Raw genomic sequence first — 17,180 nt, 5'->3', positions numbered from 1 at the left:
TTCCTCAGTCTGTAGGTTCGTAGGAAGGCCGGGCAGAGGGAGGAGACGAAAGGACTTAGAGAAATGATCCACAACAACCAAGATAGTAGTGTTTCCCTGTGAAAGAGGTAGATCGGTTAAAAAATCCAAAGATAGGTGTGACCAAGGTCGTTGTGGAACGGGTAAGGGGTGTAGCTTACCTCTGGGCAGGTGTCTCGGAGCCTTACACTGGGCACACACCGAGCAGGAGGATATATAAACACTCACGTCCTTAGCACCGTCCGACCGATCCCCGGATGACCAGAGGGAGACGCGTGGGCCCAAGAGATCAATTGGTCATGGACAGCAGACGGAATGTACACACGCCCTACGGGACACTGGAGGGGAGCGGGCTCTGTACACAACACCTGCTCAATGTCCGCATCCAGATCCCACACGACCGGTGCTACCAGGCAGGAGGCCGGGAGTATGGGAGTCTGATCCATGGGCCGCTCCTCTGTGTCATACAGTCTGGACAGTGGGTATGCCTTTATTCTGGGAACCTGGCCTGTAGGATAAGGTAAACACAAAACGAGTAAAAAACATGGCCCACCTTGCCTGACGAGGATTCAGTATCCTCGCTTCCCGGATGTACTCCAGGTTGCGGTGGTCAGTCCAGATGAGAAGTGTGTTTAGCCCCCTCAAGCCATTGTCTCCACGCCTTCAACGCTTAAACACAGCCAAAAGCTTCCGGTCCCCCACATCATAGTTGCGCTCCGCTGGGCTGAGCTTCTTTGAGAAGAAAGCACAGGGGCGGAGTTGTGATGGCGTACCCAAGTGCTGTGAGAGTACGGCTCCTATCCCAGCCTCGGACACGTCCACCTCCACTATGAATGACAGAGGGATCCGGATGGGCCAGCACGGGAGCCGAAGTAAACAGAGAGCTTAGCTGCCCAAAAGCCCTGTCCGCCTCAGCCGACCACCGCAACCGTACAGGACCCCCCTTCAGCAGTGAGGTAATGGGAGCAGCCACCTGGCCAAAACCCCAGATAAATCTCCGGTAGTAATTGGCAAACCCTAAATATCGCTGCACCTCCTTTATAATGATGGGAGTCGGCCAATTATGCATGGCTGCAATGCGGTCACTCCATCTCCACCTCTAATGTGGAAATGCCACCCCAAGGACACATGCTCGGTGCGTGTAGCGGAGTACATCAGAATGTCATCGATATACACCACAACACCCTGCCTGTGCAGGTCCCTTGTCTACAAAGTATTGGAAAACTGATGGAGCATTCATCAACCTGTATGGCATGACTAAGTACTCATAATGGCCTGAGGTGGTACTAAATGCTGTCTTCCACTCGTCCCCCTCCCGGATATGCACCTGGTTATACGCACTCCTGAGATCCAGTTTCGTGAGGAAGAGCGAAACAGCTCATTCAGCCTCATTTACTGCCTTTTAAAAAAACATAGCTGACATGTCTGCCGTGCTTAAACAAATGTGGTTTCTACTGACAATTGAGATGTACAAACTATGGCATAAGGTGATGACGAGCGGATAAGAGGCAATCCGTATTTTCGATTAAGACATTAATGAGGGAGCTAGGACGGACATAGTCAATATAACTATTTGTTCAGCATTTTGAAATGCAGCGACAGAATCCAGAACATGGGCCATTCTAACAGTGTTGTCCCTGTACAAGTCAGAACCGTAGGATAAATAAAGGAGGCATTTAAGCAGCTTTTTGAAAAGCTCTTACAATATTCAATGATGACATTTCTCTAAAACAGGCTATAGGCTACATGTGCACCATCAAGTCAGAACAGTAGGCTGTTATGAGTGAGGAAATGGATAAAATTATTAGGGTGAGGCACATGGGCTAACAGCTTACTACACAACATACACTTAGTATTACTTTCTTGGCTACAGTACATATGTTCCTGGCATATTACATCATTCATGCAGCAGCATACAATACATTTTTGGACTTACTTTGTTGTTCTGTGCTCACTTGAACAGGAAGGTGGCGTGGCAGTCCTTCTTGTGGGCTCTAGAAAGAGAACCAACTGAATTTTGGACAACAGTCATTTTAGGACTTTTCTCAGTCGGAGCTGGTTCCCAGTTGTCTTGAACTGAAGTCTGAGATTTCCCGGTTCTGAGTTTCCAGTTGATTTGAATGCGACAGAACTGATGCTGGATTGACAGCATGGCAAATGTTTTCAAACTTTTCTGGCCCATGGCGTTACTCCTTTATTCGTGATATCCAATTGGTAGTTACAATCTTCTCTCATCGCTGCAACTCCCCTACCGACTTGGCGAAGGTCAAGAGCCAAGCCGCACTGCTTCTTGACACACTGCTCGCTTAACCCGGAAGCCAGCCACACCAATGTGTCGGAGGAAACAATCGACCTGACAAACGAGGTCAGCTTGCAGTAGCTCGGCTCGCCACAAGGAGTCGCTAGAGCGCAATGAGACAAAGACATCCCGGCCTGCAAAACCCTCCCCTAACCCGGATGACACTGGACCAACGAACCCCGGGCTGCAGTGGCGCCTTAGCACTTATTCTTGAATTTGCAATTTCCAACTTGTGCCAACTTGGCCGATGACCACCTATACGCTTTATCTATAATTTCTCTTCATATGACAAGGATTGAAAAAGTTTTGCCAGTAGATTGTCGACTTTATTCATGATGATGACGGCTAGCTAAGATTTTGAAAGTATGATGTTGACATGATCAGTCCAATCAAAGCTACTGTAGATATAACGTGATTTGATGTCATTTTAACTGTGGCCAATGATCTTGAGCCTTCTTGGATTGGCACTTCTAATGTAAGTCTATGGCAGCACCCAGGGGGCTTGTATTTTCTAGCTCTACCCATAGATTTTGCGGTGACGTAGTGTCCCCATGAGTGACAGATCATTGAGCCAATCACGGCGCAACTAGAGAACTGGCTGTCTCACCACTACAAAAAAGCACTGAGCTAGGCTGAATCACCTGCAAAAAAGAGACCATGTTTGTATGCGTCTTTATTAACTCAGTTATTATATATTTTTTTACATTGTTTGCAAACTGATATGTGACACGTATTAATGGCAAAATAATATGCTAAACAGGCAAAAAAAAATATATATATATATATATATATATATATATTAGCTAAACAGGTGGGGTTCCCACCTGCCATGAATGATGCGTCGCCGCTGGTGGTAATCATGGGTCATTTCGGTTTGTGGTGCTGTCCTATGCACCTCAACAACAGTATAGCGTTGTTGTGCCTTTAGGAAGTGAAGACGACCTCTGTGAATGATTTGCAGGAGAAACTCGATGCTTATTGCCAACGTGCTGGCGTTCATCTCCGCCGGGTTCATGGGCTTCTCCAAGCTGGCAGCATCGTGGGAGATGCTGATTATCGGGCGCTTCATTGTGGGGCTCTACTCCGGCCTGTCCACTGGCTTCGTGCCCATGTACGTGGGGGAGATTGCTCCCACCTCGCTCCGCGGGGCGCTGGGCACTCTGCACCAGTTGGGCATCGTCCTTGGCATCCTCATGGCACAGGTAGGCACTGTCCGTCGGGTGACTTTTTTTTTAAAGCTAGTGATACAGCACAATCATCTGGACAAATGTCCACCAACATACGGTACTCAAGTAACCTTACCACAGTGTATTTCCATGGTAGTTTATCTTTCATTGACAGCATAATTACAGTGTAGTTAAATATTGTTTCTTACAGGTGTTTGGGATCGAGTCGATCATGGGGAACTCCACTCTGTGGCCCTTCCTGCTGGGCTTCACATTCATCCCAGCCATGCTGCAGTGTATCCTGTTACCCTTCTGCCCCGAGAGCCCCCGCTTCCTCCTAATCAACCGCAACGAGGAGCTCAAGGCCAGAGAAGGTAAGCCTCTGACCAGCTACTGCTACACCCCTCAAACTCAACTCTGGACCTCAAAGCCAGTTCCACTGCATGTTTTTCATTGTTCCCCTTTTATTCAGGGACTGATTTTAGACCTGGGACACCAGGTGTGTGTAATTTAATTATCAGGTAAAACAGAAAACCAGCAGGCTCCAGACCTCGTAGGGTAACACGAGGTCACGAAAAGCAGGAGAGCTCTTGGGTGTGCTGGCTTTTGTTGCAGCCCTGCTCTAACACACCATTGAACTTATCAAGGTCCTGACCAGAAGCTTATTAATAGAATCTGGTGTGTTAGATTAAGACTGGAACAAAGGGCTTCACCTCGAGTAGCTCTCCAGGAGGGAATGGAGCTGAGTTGTCTATTTCCCTGCAGTGCTGGAGAAGCTGCGAGGCACTGAGGAGGTGGGCGCCGACATGCAGGAGATGAAGGAGGAGGCCAGGCAGATGATGAAGGAGAAGAAGGTGACCATCCTGGAGCTGTTCCGCTCACCGCTCTATCGCCAGCCCATCTTCATCGCCATCATGCTCCAGCTCTCCCAGCAGTTGTCTGGCATCAACGCTGTGAGTGTGGGACACTCTGGGAGACACACACTGACTTGCAAATACACACATGCTAACTCGGGCACAAACACACACACACACGCACTTCAAACTATATGGTCCAGTCAATTATTACATTTTTGTGCAGGTTTTCTACTACTCCACCAGGATCTTTGAGAAGGCGGGAGTCTCTCAGCCAGTCTATGCTACGATTGGTGCCGGAGTGGTCAATACAGCCTTCACTGTTGTGTCTGTAAGTCTGAAACACTGTACAACATCCATAAACAGGAGCCCAGTCCCAGTGATCATATGAGCATCTCAACAATGAGTATTACGATTTTTGGGTGGGAATGGAATTTATCAAATATGATTATTGTTTCCATTATGATATATTAGGAGATAAATGTATAGTCCATCTGACTGTAACAGAAATGAATCCACTTCCCAACACCCACAAACACCACCATTCTTCTCTTCTTCCTCTCTCTCTTTATTTAGCTATTCATCGTGGAGCGTGCTGGGCGAAGATCCCTTCACCTGACTGGGTTGCTGGGGATGGCATTCTCAGCTGTCCTGATGACAATCGCTATGGCACTACTGGTATGTATAATGGCGCAAGAATTTTTTTTTTTTAATCACTGGATTTGCGTATATCATATTTTATGTAGATGACTACCTCAGCCAGCCTCCTCCACTGATGTTACCCTGTGTTTTTCCTCAGGACCAGCTGCCATGGATGTCCTATGTCAGCATCGTAGCCATCTTTAGCTTTGTGGCCTTCTTTGAGATCGGCCCGGGCCCCATCCCCTGGTTCATCGTGGCTGAGCTCTTCAGCCAAGGTCCTCGGCCCTCTGCCTTTGCCGTTGCTGGATTCTCCAACTGGTCGGCTAACTTCATAGTGGGCATGACCTTCCAATACGTTGAGGTAAGGACACTCACAGATTTTGGGGTTATTGCCTTGATGGCTCTATTACATATGTATATCAATTATTACAAACCGTGTAGTTTGTCCTGGGTCCAGCCGTGTCTATATCCAACAATATACCACAGTTATGAGACAAAAATAGTTGTTTCCTATTCTATTTATGTTGGTAACCAGCTTATAATAGCAATAATGCATCTTGGTTTGTGGTATGACATAACGTTGTGCCTATGAACAGCTCTTAGCCGTGGTATATTAGCCATATACCACACCCCCTCATGCCTTACTGCTTAAATATACCACACCCCCTCTGGCGTTTTTACTTAAATATACACAGAGTATACAAAAGATTAAGAACACCTGCTTTTCCATGACATAGACTGACCAGACGAATCCAGGTAAAAGCTATGACCCTTTATTGATGTTACTTGTTAAATCCCCTTCAATTAGTGTTGATGAAGGGGAGGTGACAGGTTAAATATGGATTTTTAAGCCTTGAGACAATTGTGACACTGATTGCGTATGTGTGCCATTCAAATCAAATCAAATCAAATTTTATTTGTCACATACACATGGTTAGCAGATGTTAATGCGAGTGTAGCGAAATGCTTGTGCTTCTAGTTCCGACAATGCAGTAATAACGAACAAGTAATCTAACTAACAATTCCAAAAAAACTACTGTCTTATACACAGTGTAAGGGGATAAAGAATATGTACATAAGGATATATGAATGAGTGATGGTACAGAGCAGCATAGGCAAGATACAGTAGATGATATCGAGTACAGTATATACATATGAGATGAGTATGTAAACCAAGTGGCGTAGTTAAAGTGGCTAGTGATACATGTATTACATAAGGATGCAGTCGATGATATAGAGTACAGTATCTACGTATGCATATGAGATGAATAATGTAGGGTAAGTAACATTATATAAGGTAGCATTGTTTAAAGTGGCTAATGATATATTTACATCATTTCCCATCAATTCCCATGATTAAAGTGGCTGGAGTAGAGTCAGTGTCATTGACAGTGTGTTGGCAGTAGCCACTCAATGTTAGTGGTGGCTGTTTAACAGTCTGATGGCCTTGAGATAGAAGCTGTTTTTCAGTCTCTCGGTCCCAGCTTTGATGCACCTGTACTGACCTCGCCTTCTGGATGACAGCGGGGTGAACAGGCAGTGGCTCGGGTGGTTGATGTCCTTGATGATCTTTATGGCCTTCCTGTAGCATCGGGTGGTGTAGGTGTCCTGGAGGGCAGGTAGTTTGCCCCCGGTGATGCGTTGTGCAGACCTCACTACCCTCTGGAGAGCCTTACGGTTGAGGGCGGTGCAGTTGCCATACCAGGCGGTGATACAGCCCGCCAGGATGCTCTCGATTGTGCATCTGTAGAAGTTTGTGAGTGCTTTTGGTGACAAGCCGAATTTCTTCAGCCTCCTGAGGTTGAAGAGGCGCTGCTGCGCCTTCCTCACGATGCTGTCTGTGTGAGTGGACCAATTCAGTTTGTCTGTGATGTGTATGCCGAGGAACTTAAAACTTGCTACCCTCTCCACTACTGTTCCATCGATGTGGATGGGGGGGTGTTCCCTCTGCTGTTTCCTGAAGTCCACAATCATCTCCTTAGTTTTGTTGACGTTGAGTGTGAGGTTATTTTCCTGACACCACACTCCGAGGGCCCTCACCTCCTCCCTGTAGGCCGTCTCGTCGTTATTGGTAATCAAGCCTACCACTGTTGTGTCGTCCGCAAACTTGATGATTGAGTTGGAGGCGTGCATGGCCACGCAGTCGTGGGTGAACAGGGAGTACAGGAGAGGGCTCAGAACGCACCCTTGTGGGGCCCCAGTGTTGAGGATCAGCGGGGAGGAGATGTTGTTGCCTACCCTCACCACCTGGGGGCGGCCCGTCAGGAAGTCCAGTACCCAGTTGCACAGGGCGGGGTCGAGACCCAGGGTCTCGAGCTTGATGACGAGCTTGGAGGGTACTATGGTGTTGAATGCCGAGCTGTAGTCGATGAACAGCATTCTCACATAGGTATTCCTCTTGTCCAGATGGGTTAGGGCAGTGTGCAGTGTGGTTGAGATTGCATCGTCTGTGGACCTATTTGGGCGGTAAGCAAATTGGAGTGGGTCAAGGGTGTCAGGTAGGGTGGAGGTGATATGGTCCTTGACTAGTCTCTCAAAGCACTTCATGATGACGGATGTGAGTGCTATGGGGCGGTAGTCGTTTAGCTCAGTTACCTTAGCTTTCTTGGGAACAGGAACAATGGTGGCCCTCTTGAAGCATGTGGGAACAGCAGACTGGTATAGGGATTGATTGAATATGTCCGTAAACACACCGGCCAGCTGGTCTGCGCATGCTCTGAGGGCGCGGCTGAGGATGCCGTCTGGGCCTGCAGCCTTGCGAGGGTTAACACGTCTAAATGTCTTACTCACTTCGGCTGCAGTGAAGGAGAGACCGCATGTTTTCGTTGCAGGCCGTGTCAGTGGCACTGTATTGTCCTCAAAGCGGGCAAAAAAGTTATTTAGTCTGCCTGGGAGCAAGACATCCTGGTCCGTGACTGGGCTGGGTTTCTTCCTGTAGTCCGAGGGTGAATGGGCAAGACAAAAAATGTAAGTGCCTTTGAACGGGGAATGGTAGTAGGTGCCAATCACATCTGTCTGTGTCAAGAACTGCAACGCTTCTGGAGTTTTCACAATCAACAGTTTCCTGTGTGTGTCAAGAATGGTCCACCACCTAAAAGACATTCAGTCAACTTGACACAACTGTGGAAATCATTGGAGTCAACATGAGCCAGCATCCCTGTGGAAGGCTTTCAACACTTTTTAGAGTCCATGTCCCGTCGAATTGAGGCTTTTCTGAGGGCTACTGGGGGTGGGGGTGCAACTCAATATTAGGAAGGGTTCCCTAATGTTTGGTTTACTCAATGTACATTGATAGTACAGTATATATTATATACCTGTAGTTTATAATAGCCCTGATGACTTCCATTTTCAATTTCTGAATGGAAAAATGTGAAAATAATGTTACTTTCTGTCTTCTCTGTAGCAACTGTGTGGCCCCTACGTCTTCATCATCTTCACTGTGCTACTGCTGGGCTTCTTCATCTTCACTTATTTCAAGGTGCCCGAAACCAAGGGACGGTCGTTTGACGAGATCTCAGCCGGCTTCCGCCATGAGGCCGGACAATCAGGGGAAAAGTACGCTCCTGATGAGATGAACAGCCTTGGGGGAGCCGACTCTCAACTCTAAGATCTCCGACAACACCCCCAACCTCCTTCAATACTACTGATAGACTGGGTGGGCAACATACGCCTGGGCATTTCTAGTTTAGGGACGAGTGCCACTCCTATAGGCCTTCAGAGTCCCACCTCTCCTGCTCTCTGTGGTAAACGGATGACTGCAGTATGCATGGGGTTCCAGGAGGGCGCGATGAGAGACTGCAAATTCACAATAGAGATGTGTAGAGATCGCAACGTATGTTTCATTATGGTGTCTGTGGCAGCATGGGCAGCACCATTGAGGCCAACTCCATTTTAAAGTAGTACATTTTTTGTAGTTTAAAAAAAGTTAAATGCTATTGTGATTTACCACCACCTGCAGTGCTGTAGTCTTGAAACAAATCTGGGGTGTCATTCATTTATTATGTCAACTAGATGGCTGTGATATAGCTTAAAAGCCTGTTACAAACTAGGCAAAACTATTTGAAGACAATGCTCTGATCATTGAGAAAATCTCAATTGCATTGTCCTCGCGTCCTCTCGTCTCCTTCTCAAAATCCATTGGAAGAGGTCAGAGGCGAGAGACCTCTGACTTTTTCATCCAATGGGTTTTGAGAAGGAAGAGAGGAGAGAGAACGCGAGGAGTATGCAATTGAGATTCTCCCATTGGCCTTCCCCACCCAGCTGACTACTTTAAAATGGTGGAAGACCTCAATGGCAATGTCCATGCAAAAAATGGTTATTTCCAAGTAGCGATCTCTATACATCTCTATAGTATTCACAGGAAGTAGAGGCTCTCCTTGTAAACCCTTGTGTAATATTGACAGATATCCATATCAGAGACGGAAGAGAAAGCGAGACATCTCACAGGCAAATTCTTTCATCTCCGATCGGGTGGCGCAAACGGGGGAGAGGGGAATAAGTAGACCAGAGCCAGCTGTTATAAAAGGGCGTTTATGAGACATCTTCATTATCGTGTTGGTTTAAATCCTCATCAGCCTGAAAGGGAAAATAGCTCTCTATCCTCTTTTGGTCTCTTCCTGCAGCTTAAAAGGGCTGACTTGGTTGCTATTAAGATAACAAAGTGAAACACTGAATTAAACAATGCTTTCCATTCCACTTATCCAATCCTTAATATCACCACAGACTATGCAGTTAGTGAGACACATTCTCAATTCCAACTGTTCATCCACAATTTACTTCAGCAAACTCTGACAATAAAAACAAAAACCCCCGACCAATCTTATTGACAAAAGGTTATAACAAGGCACCATATCCCTGACCAAGCTGAGATATTGTAAAATGTATGTCAATATTTGACTTATTTGTGTCTTGGCTCTTCTGTTACTGAGGAGCAATATGAACAATCTTTGCTAAAGCATTCTATTTACGCCATGAGAAATTAATGAATTATGAAGCCAACTCTATTCATGGAAGTTTGATTATATATCCCTCAATTATTTTCTTTAATAGGTGAAGTGTTATATTGTATCTTAATATATGACTCTGGTAGGACCGAATGCTTGTATGTAATGGAATACCAACGGTAATGTCTTTTTAATCCCTTTATTTAATGAATTAACTTCATTTCAAGTTTTACAATAGTCTTGATCTTTGCACAAAACCTTACTGCGACTAAGTGGGACTAGTTTTAGCACACCATTCCCTGAAAATAACCTTACATTTCCTCAACCACTGTCTATTGGCATAATAATACTGCACATTTGGTTTGAAATGAAATGTCAAACTATACTAGCAACAGTGGTGTAGTGGAGGGTAAACACAGTTTACCCAGCTTTTTTTGCCCAACAGTTTACCATGGTCTTGTCAAATTGTTGAACTAGATCACATTTTATAATGATTTAATCTGTTTTTCTCTCAACACAATTGATTTACAGTATATAAAACAATAAAATAGAAACTTTTAAATTAGATAATGTCAACTAACCAGGCCTATCAAGTGTATTATTGAACTATATTTATAATATTTCTGTATCTGCCCTTTGATCTGTTTAACAAATTGTAGCTGTCGTTGATCCTCAATGTTACTTTTGGAATATGCATTTAAATGTGTTCACCACCCCAATATAAACGCAGCAAATAAAGAAACGTCCTCTCACTGTCAATTGCATTTATATTCAGCAAACTGAACATGTGTAAATATTTGTATGAACATAAGATTCAACAACTGATACAAACTGAACAAGTTCCACAGACATGTGACTAACAAAAATGGAATGTGTCCCTGAACAAAGGGGGTGTCAAAAGTACCAGTCAGTATCTGGTGTGGCCACCAGCTGCATTAAGTACTGCAGTGTATCTCCTCCTCATGGACTGCAGCAGATTTGCCCGTTTTTGCTGTGAGATGTTACCCCACTCTTCCACTAAGGAACCTGGAAGTTCCAAGACATTTCTGTGGGGAATGGCCCTAGCCCTCACCCTCAGCTATAACAGGTCCCAGATGTGCTCAATGGTATTGAGATCGGTGCTCTTCGCTGGCCATGGCAGAACACTGACATTCGTGTCTTGCAGAAAATCACGCACAGAACGAGCGGTATGGCTGGTGACATTGTCATGCTGGAGGGCCATGCCAGGATGAGCCTGCAGGAAGGGTACCACATGAGGGAGGAGGTCTTCCCTGTAATGCACAGCGTTGAGATTGCCTGCAATGACAACAAGCTCAGTCCGATGATGCTGTGACACACCGCCCCAGACCATGACGGACCGTCCACCTCCAAATCAATCCCTCTCCATAGTACAGGTCTAGGTGTAGCGCTCATTCCTTTGACAATAAATGCAAATCCGACCGTCGCCCCTGGTGAGACAAAACCGTGACACGTCAGTGAAGATAACTTTTTGCCAGTCCTGTCGGGTCCAGCGATGGTTGGTTTGTGCCCGTAGGCGACGTTGTTGCCGGTGATGTCTGGTGAGGACCTGCCTTACAACAGGCCTACAAACCCTCAGTCCTGCCTCTCTCAGCCTATTGCGGACAGTCTGAGCACTGATGAAGGGATTGTGCGTTCCTGGTGTAACTCGGACAGTTGTTGCCATCCTGTATTTGTCCCGTAGGTCTGATGTTCGGATGTACAGATCCTGTGCAGGCGTTGTTACATGACGTCTGCCACTGCGAGGACAACTAGCTGTCCATCCTGTCTCCCTGTAGCGCTGTCTTAGGCATCTCACAGTATGGACATTTATTGCCCTGGCCTCATCTGCAGTCCTCATGCCTCCTTGCAGCATGCCTAACCACATTCACGCAGATGAGCAGGGACCCTGGGCATCTTTCTTTTGGTGTTTTTCAGAGTCAGTAGAAAGGCCTCTTTAGTGTCCTAAGCTTTCATAACTGACCTTAATTGCCTACCGTCTGTAAGCTGTTAGTGTCTTAATGACCGTTCCACAGGTGCATGTTCATTAATTGTTTATGGTTCATTGAACAAGCATGGGAACAGTGTTTAAACCCTTTACAAGATTTTACGAATTATCTTTGAAAGACAGGGTACTGAAAAAAAATAGTTTTTGCTGAGTTTATAATAATACAATGGGGTGTTCACAGGGTAGCCTTAACAAATGAAAAAAACTTTAATTACGGTATTTTCTAATCTATACACCGACTAAGTATCAACATTAGTAAGTAGGACAATGATATCAGCAAATATGAATATATATACTTTTACTAGCAAATGTTACATACACTCCACTTGAACCTATGTATTTTAGAGGGTGACTGCTTTGTGATGACAAATGGGGATTTGTAGTGTGTCCTCTGATTTTCAGAAGTATAGCTACTGTAGTCTTTCAATCATCTGAGGCAAAACATTTAGGAATTTACTGATTTTATCCTAGTCTTTGATCAATACAATGTATCATTTCCCTACTTGTTTCAAGCTGTGTGTGTCCATGCATGTAATTGTGTCCCTCTTTCTCTTGTGTGTTCGTGTACACACCACAAGTTACTAGGCAATTGACTTTTCTTTAGAATTGAACACTTCCTGTAAATAACATAAAATATAAAAAATTGTAGTTGTATAACCAGAACAAAAGAAAATCCCATGTAAGCTCTAACTTGTCAATTATAGAGTGGGGACATATATCATTTTCTAAAACAAATAATTGATTAGTGAGCTGTACAAATTTACTGTATAATAAAGATAAAATCTGTGTGTTGTGCCTAGTGGTTGGGGGTGTAGATTTTTAGCTTTCTTTTATGTAAAAAACAATGTGCCAAGACTGCTATATTCAGTTTTTCCCCTTTTTATGCGGTATTGTATAGCTGGATATTTGGTTCAATAAAAACAAGCTGCACCCAGGGAACCATGTTCATGGTTGTGTCTTTTCTGTTCAACACATTTAAACAGAGAGTTGAAAGTTATCCAAATAATATCATATAAAACTGTATTTTTGCTGTACAATTTTGACATATTTTTATCAAATTGTATTGGTTACACACATGGTTAGCAGATGTTAATGCGAGTGTAGAGAAATGCTTGTGCTTCTAGTTTCGACCATGCGGTAATATCTAACAAGTAATCTAACAATTTCACAACAACTACCTTTTACACACAAGTGTAAAGGAATTAATAATAATATGTACTGTGGCGTACAGCAGGTCAGCCACCAGGGGGAGACTCGTCGAGGCCTGGTGACAGACGGAGTATACATCACGAGGCGATGGCTCCATCTGCTGGACGTGCCAGGTCTCGACGGGCTCTGCGGCCAGGACTATTTGGGGCTGATTGGGAGTTGGTGAGTAATCAAGGGTTGATTGCTCACCAGCTGTACAAGTCCCATAAAGCTGCCAGAAGGGCAGCACACAGGAGCAGACTGGGGGAAGAAAGGACTCCTGTATAGTTGGGGATGGTTACAGAGGTAACAGGAGTGAGTTCACAGGAAACAGCAAGACCCAGAGCCCAGAAGACGGTATCCCGGAGAGGGTCTCAAGAACTATTATTTTTAATAAACACCTTTAAAACTGAGCTAATCCTACTCTGTCCGTGTCTGATCTGTGTAAACGTTTTGACCCAACCCCCTGGTCTGCCACAGTACATATAAATATATGGATGAGCGATGGCCGAACAGCATAGGCAAGATGCAGTAGATGGTATAGAGAACAGTATATACATATGAGGAGTAATATAGGGTATGTAAACATTATATAAAGTGGCATTGTTTAAAGTGACTAGTGATATGTTTATTACATCAAATTTGTAATAATTAAAGTGGCTAGAGATTTGAGTCAGTATGTTGGCAGCAGCCACTCAATGTTAGTGATGGCTGTTTACAGTTTTTTCCAACTGCTTACACACTAAATCTTTTCATGTCACACGATTTTTGAAACCTCTCACTCAAAGTGCAAAACTACACACCAAATATCCAAAACCATAAGCTATTTCTCAGCCTTTGACTCAGTTGTCAATTGCATAAAACACTTTTTTCAAAACACTACACACAATTCTTTACCTAAAACACAAATATCTAACAGGAAGTGACTTGCTTTCCTTTTCCAAACCCAACCAATCAAAATGCTACAATTATTCACCAGGTCACACACACACTCCTCACATGTGCAAACACTAATAGCTTAACTGATCACTTACCATGCACTGCTTTACTGTAGTATAGGCCTATAAATAGGTCAAAGGTCAGATTACCTGTTTTGAATAATGGACAGAGAGCAAGAGGAGTAGGAGGAAGAGGAAGAAGATGACGAGGGCAAAGAAGAGAAGGAAGGAGAGCCATCTATGATGAGATTAGGGCAACACTTGTTGATCATGTGATCAACCACGGTTTGACCATGAGAGAGGCTGGACTGAGAGTCCAGCCCAACTTGAGTCGATTTACAGTGGCGTCCATCATTCAAACCTTCAGAAATGAGAACAGGTATATATATAATGACTATTTTAGCATTACAGTAATGTACTGTAAAATATGTATGCCTGCATAGTAATCCATCCATTTACTGCACTGCATTGAATGAATGAGGTTGGTTATCATGCTGTACTACATTTTTTTGTACATTGTTTACAGTTCCTATGCTGAACACATACTGTGGTTGAATTCTGTACAGAGTGGAAAGGCAAAGACATCATCGAGGACGAGGACGCTTGTTTATAGATGTACAAGAAACTGTAATTATAAATATGGTTTTGGCCAACAATGCAATTAGGATTTGGGAGATAAGAGAGCATATCTTGAATAATGACACCATATTTAACAACATCAATGCTTTAAGCCTGTTGACCATACAACGCATCCTCCAACGGCACCGAGTGACGATGAAACAACTTTACAAGGTGCCATTTGAGAGAAACTCTGACAGAGTCAAGAATATGCGACATGAATTTGTAGAGGTATATATATGGTATATATATGCAACAGTACTTCAGACATACCATATTTACTCATCTGTATATCCTTTTGTCTGTTACAGAGAGTATTGGAGCTGGATGCCCATGTAAATCGCCATTAATTTATTTATGTGGATGAGGTTGGCTTCAACCTCACCAAAACCAGGTGCCGCGGAAGAAATGTAATAGGACAGAGGGCAATTACCAATGTCTCTGGACAGCGTGGGGGTAATATAACTATGTGTGCTGCCATCACTCAAAACGGGGTCCTCCATTACAATGTCACACTGGGTCCGTACAACACCGGCCATATGCTCACTTTTCTGGATGCAATTTACACAATGCTTGTCCCTGATCCAGATCAGGAGCCTGCTAGATTTGTCGTTTTATGGGACAATGTTAGTTTTCACTGGGCTGTTCTGGTCCAAAACTGGTTTGCCACCCATCCACAATTTGTAGTCTTGTACCTACCTCCATATTCACCTTTTCTAAATTGCATAGAGGAATTCTTCTCAGCCTGGCGCTGGAAAGTGTATCATTGTCAACCCTATGCCCGCATGCCGCTTCTCCAGGCAATGGAGGACACATGTGGGGACATAGAGGTTGCCTCTGTCCAAGGTTGGATACGCCATGCTAGGAGATACTTCCCTCAATGTTTGGCAAGAGAAAACGTATCTTGTTATGTGGACGAAGTATTGTGGCCAGACCCAGGCCGGAGAGAGATGAACCATAACTTAGCACTGGTAACTGCCCCCCCATACCAATTCCTGGACTACCCACCCGGGACCCCACACAAACAATTGTGTTCTTTACTGTATTCTAAAGAATATACGTTTGGTTTACATATGTTTATGGTTTTGTTGTATGCTACTGTATACAGCAGTAATGTTTGGCCTAATAAATATTTTTTGTTTCTACATTGCATTGGTGTTTACAGTGTACTTGTTACCCCTCTCAGCAGATTACTTTCACTGTAGAACATTGTATTGAAATGTAGATATAGGCCTATGAAATACCAAAGAGCATAGAACAACAGTGTTTACATGGTATATCCAAAAATGTACTATTATGAAAGCAGTTTGAGCAGTTTGCCATTTGATGCAAATGCTTCATTCCGACATGTGTTTACGTTTTGAAGGAGATGTGAGGCATTTTACATTTTGTGTGTGCAGTTTTGGGAATTGTGTGTAGAGTTTTGAAGAAAACGAGACAGTTTTGAAAACGTGTGTAAGCAGTTGGAAAAACTGTAACAGTCTGATGGCCTTGAGATAGATGCTGCTTTTCAGTCTCTCGGTCCCAGCTTTGATGCACCTGTACTGACCCTGCCTTCTGGATGATAGCGGGGTGAACAGGCAGTGGCTTGGGTAGTTGTTGTCCTTCATGATCTTTTTGACGGTGTAGGTGTTCTGGAGGGCAGGTAGTTTGCCCCAGGTGATGCGTTGTGCAGACCTCACTACCCTCTAGAGAGCCTTACGGTTATGAGCGGTGCAGTTGCCATACCAGGCGGTGATACAGCCCGACAGGATGCTCTCGATTGTGCATCTGTAAAGGTTTGTGAGTGTTTTTTGTGACAAGCCAAATTTCTTCAGCCTCCTGAGGTTGAAGAGGCGCTGTTGCGCCTTCTTCCCCACGCTGTCTGTGTGGGTGGACCATTTCAGTTTGTCCATGATGTGTATGCCGAGGAACGTAAAGTCCACGATCATCTCCTTTGTTTTGTGGACGTTGAGTGTGAGGTTATTTTCCTGACACCACACTCCGAGGGCCCTCACCTCCTCCCTGTAGGCCGTCTCGTCTTTGTTGGTAATCAAGCCTACTACTGTAGTGTCGTTTGCAAACTTGATGATTGAGTTGGAGGTGTGTATAGTCACTCAGTCATGGGTACCACCTGGGGGCGTCCCGTCAGAAAGTCCAGGACCCACTTGCACAGGGCGGGGTCGAGACCCAGGGTCTCGAGCTTAATGACGAGTTTGGAGGGTACTATGGTGTTAAATGCTGAGCTGTAGTCAATGAACAGCATTCTTACATAGGTATTCCTCTTGTCCAGATGGGTTAGGGCAGTGTGATTGCGATTGCGTCATCTGTGGACCTATTGGAGTGGGTCTAGGGTGTCAGGTAGGGTGGAGGTGATATGATCTTTGACTAGTCTCTCAAAGCACTTCATGATGACGGAAGTGAGTGCTACGATAGTCGTTTAGCTCAGTTACCTTAGCTTTCTTGGGAACGGGAACAATGGTGGCCCTCTTGAAGCATGTGGGAACAGCAGACTGGGATAGGGATTGAT

General features: G+C 44.7%; 1 protein-coding gene across 3 annotated transcripts in view; it reads left to right on the top strand.

Annotated features, from left to right (window-relative positions):
• The window catches only part of LOC109869354 (solute carrier family 2, facilitated glucose transporter member 1), a 40,030-nt gene extending 29,356 nt beyond the window's left edge, over positions 1-10,674 (top strand). For all 3 annotated transcript variants that reach the window (XM_031804202.1, XM_020459438.2, XM_031804201.1), the window contains 7 exons: positions 3,279-3,519; positions 3,695-3,857; positions 4,249-4,436; positions 4,564-4,668; positions 4,914-5,015; positions 5,137-5,340; positions 8,383-10,674. In XM_031804202.1, coding sequence (XP_031660062.1) covers positions 3,279-3,519; positions 3,695-3,857; positions 4,249-4,436; positions 4,564-4,668; positions 4,914-5,015; positions 5,137-5,340; positions 8,383-8,586 — 1,207 coding nt within the window. In that variant the 3' untranslated portion in view covers positions 8,587-10,674. The remainder of the gene's footprint in view (positions 1-3,278; positions 3,520-3,694; positions 3,858-4,248; positions 4,437-4,563; positions 4,669-4,913; positions 5,016-5,136; positions 5,341-8,382) is intronic.
• Positions 10,675-17,180: the final 6,506 nt, after the last annotated feature.

The sequence above is a fragment of the Oncorhynchus kisutch genome, linkage group LG24 (assembly GCF_002021735.2).
Source record: "Oncorhynchus kisutch isolate 150728-3 linkage group LG24, Okis_V2, whole genome shotgun sequence".
NCBI lineage: Eukaryota > Metazoa > Chordata > Actinopteri > Salmoniformes > Salmonidae > Oncorhynchus > Oncorhynchus kisutch.
This window is presented reverse-complemented; position numbering and strand designations above follow the sequence as displayed.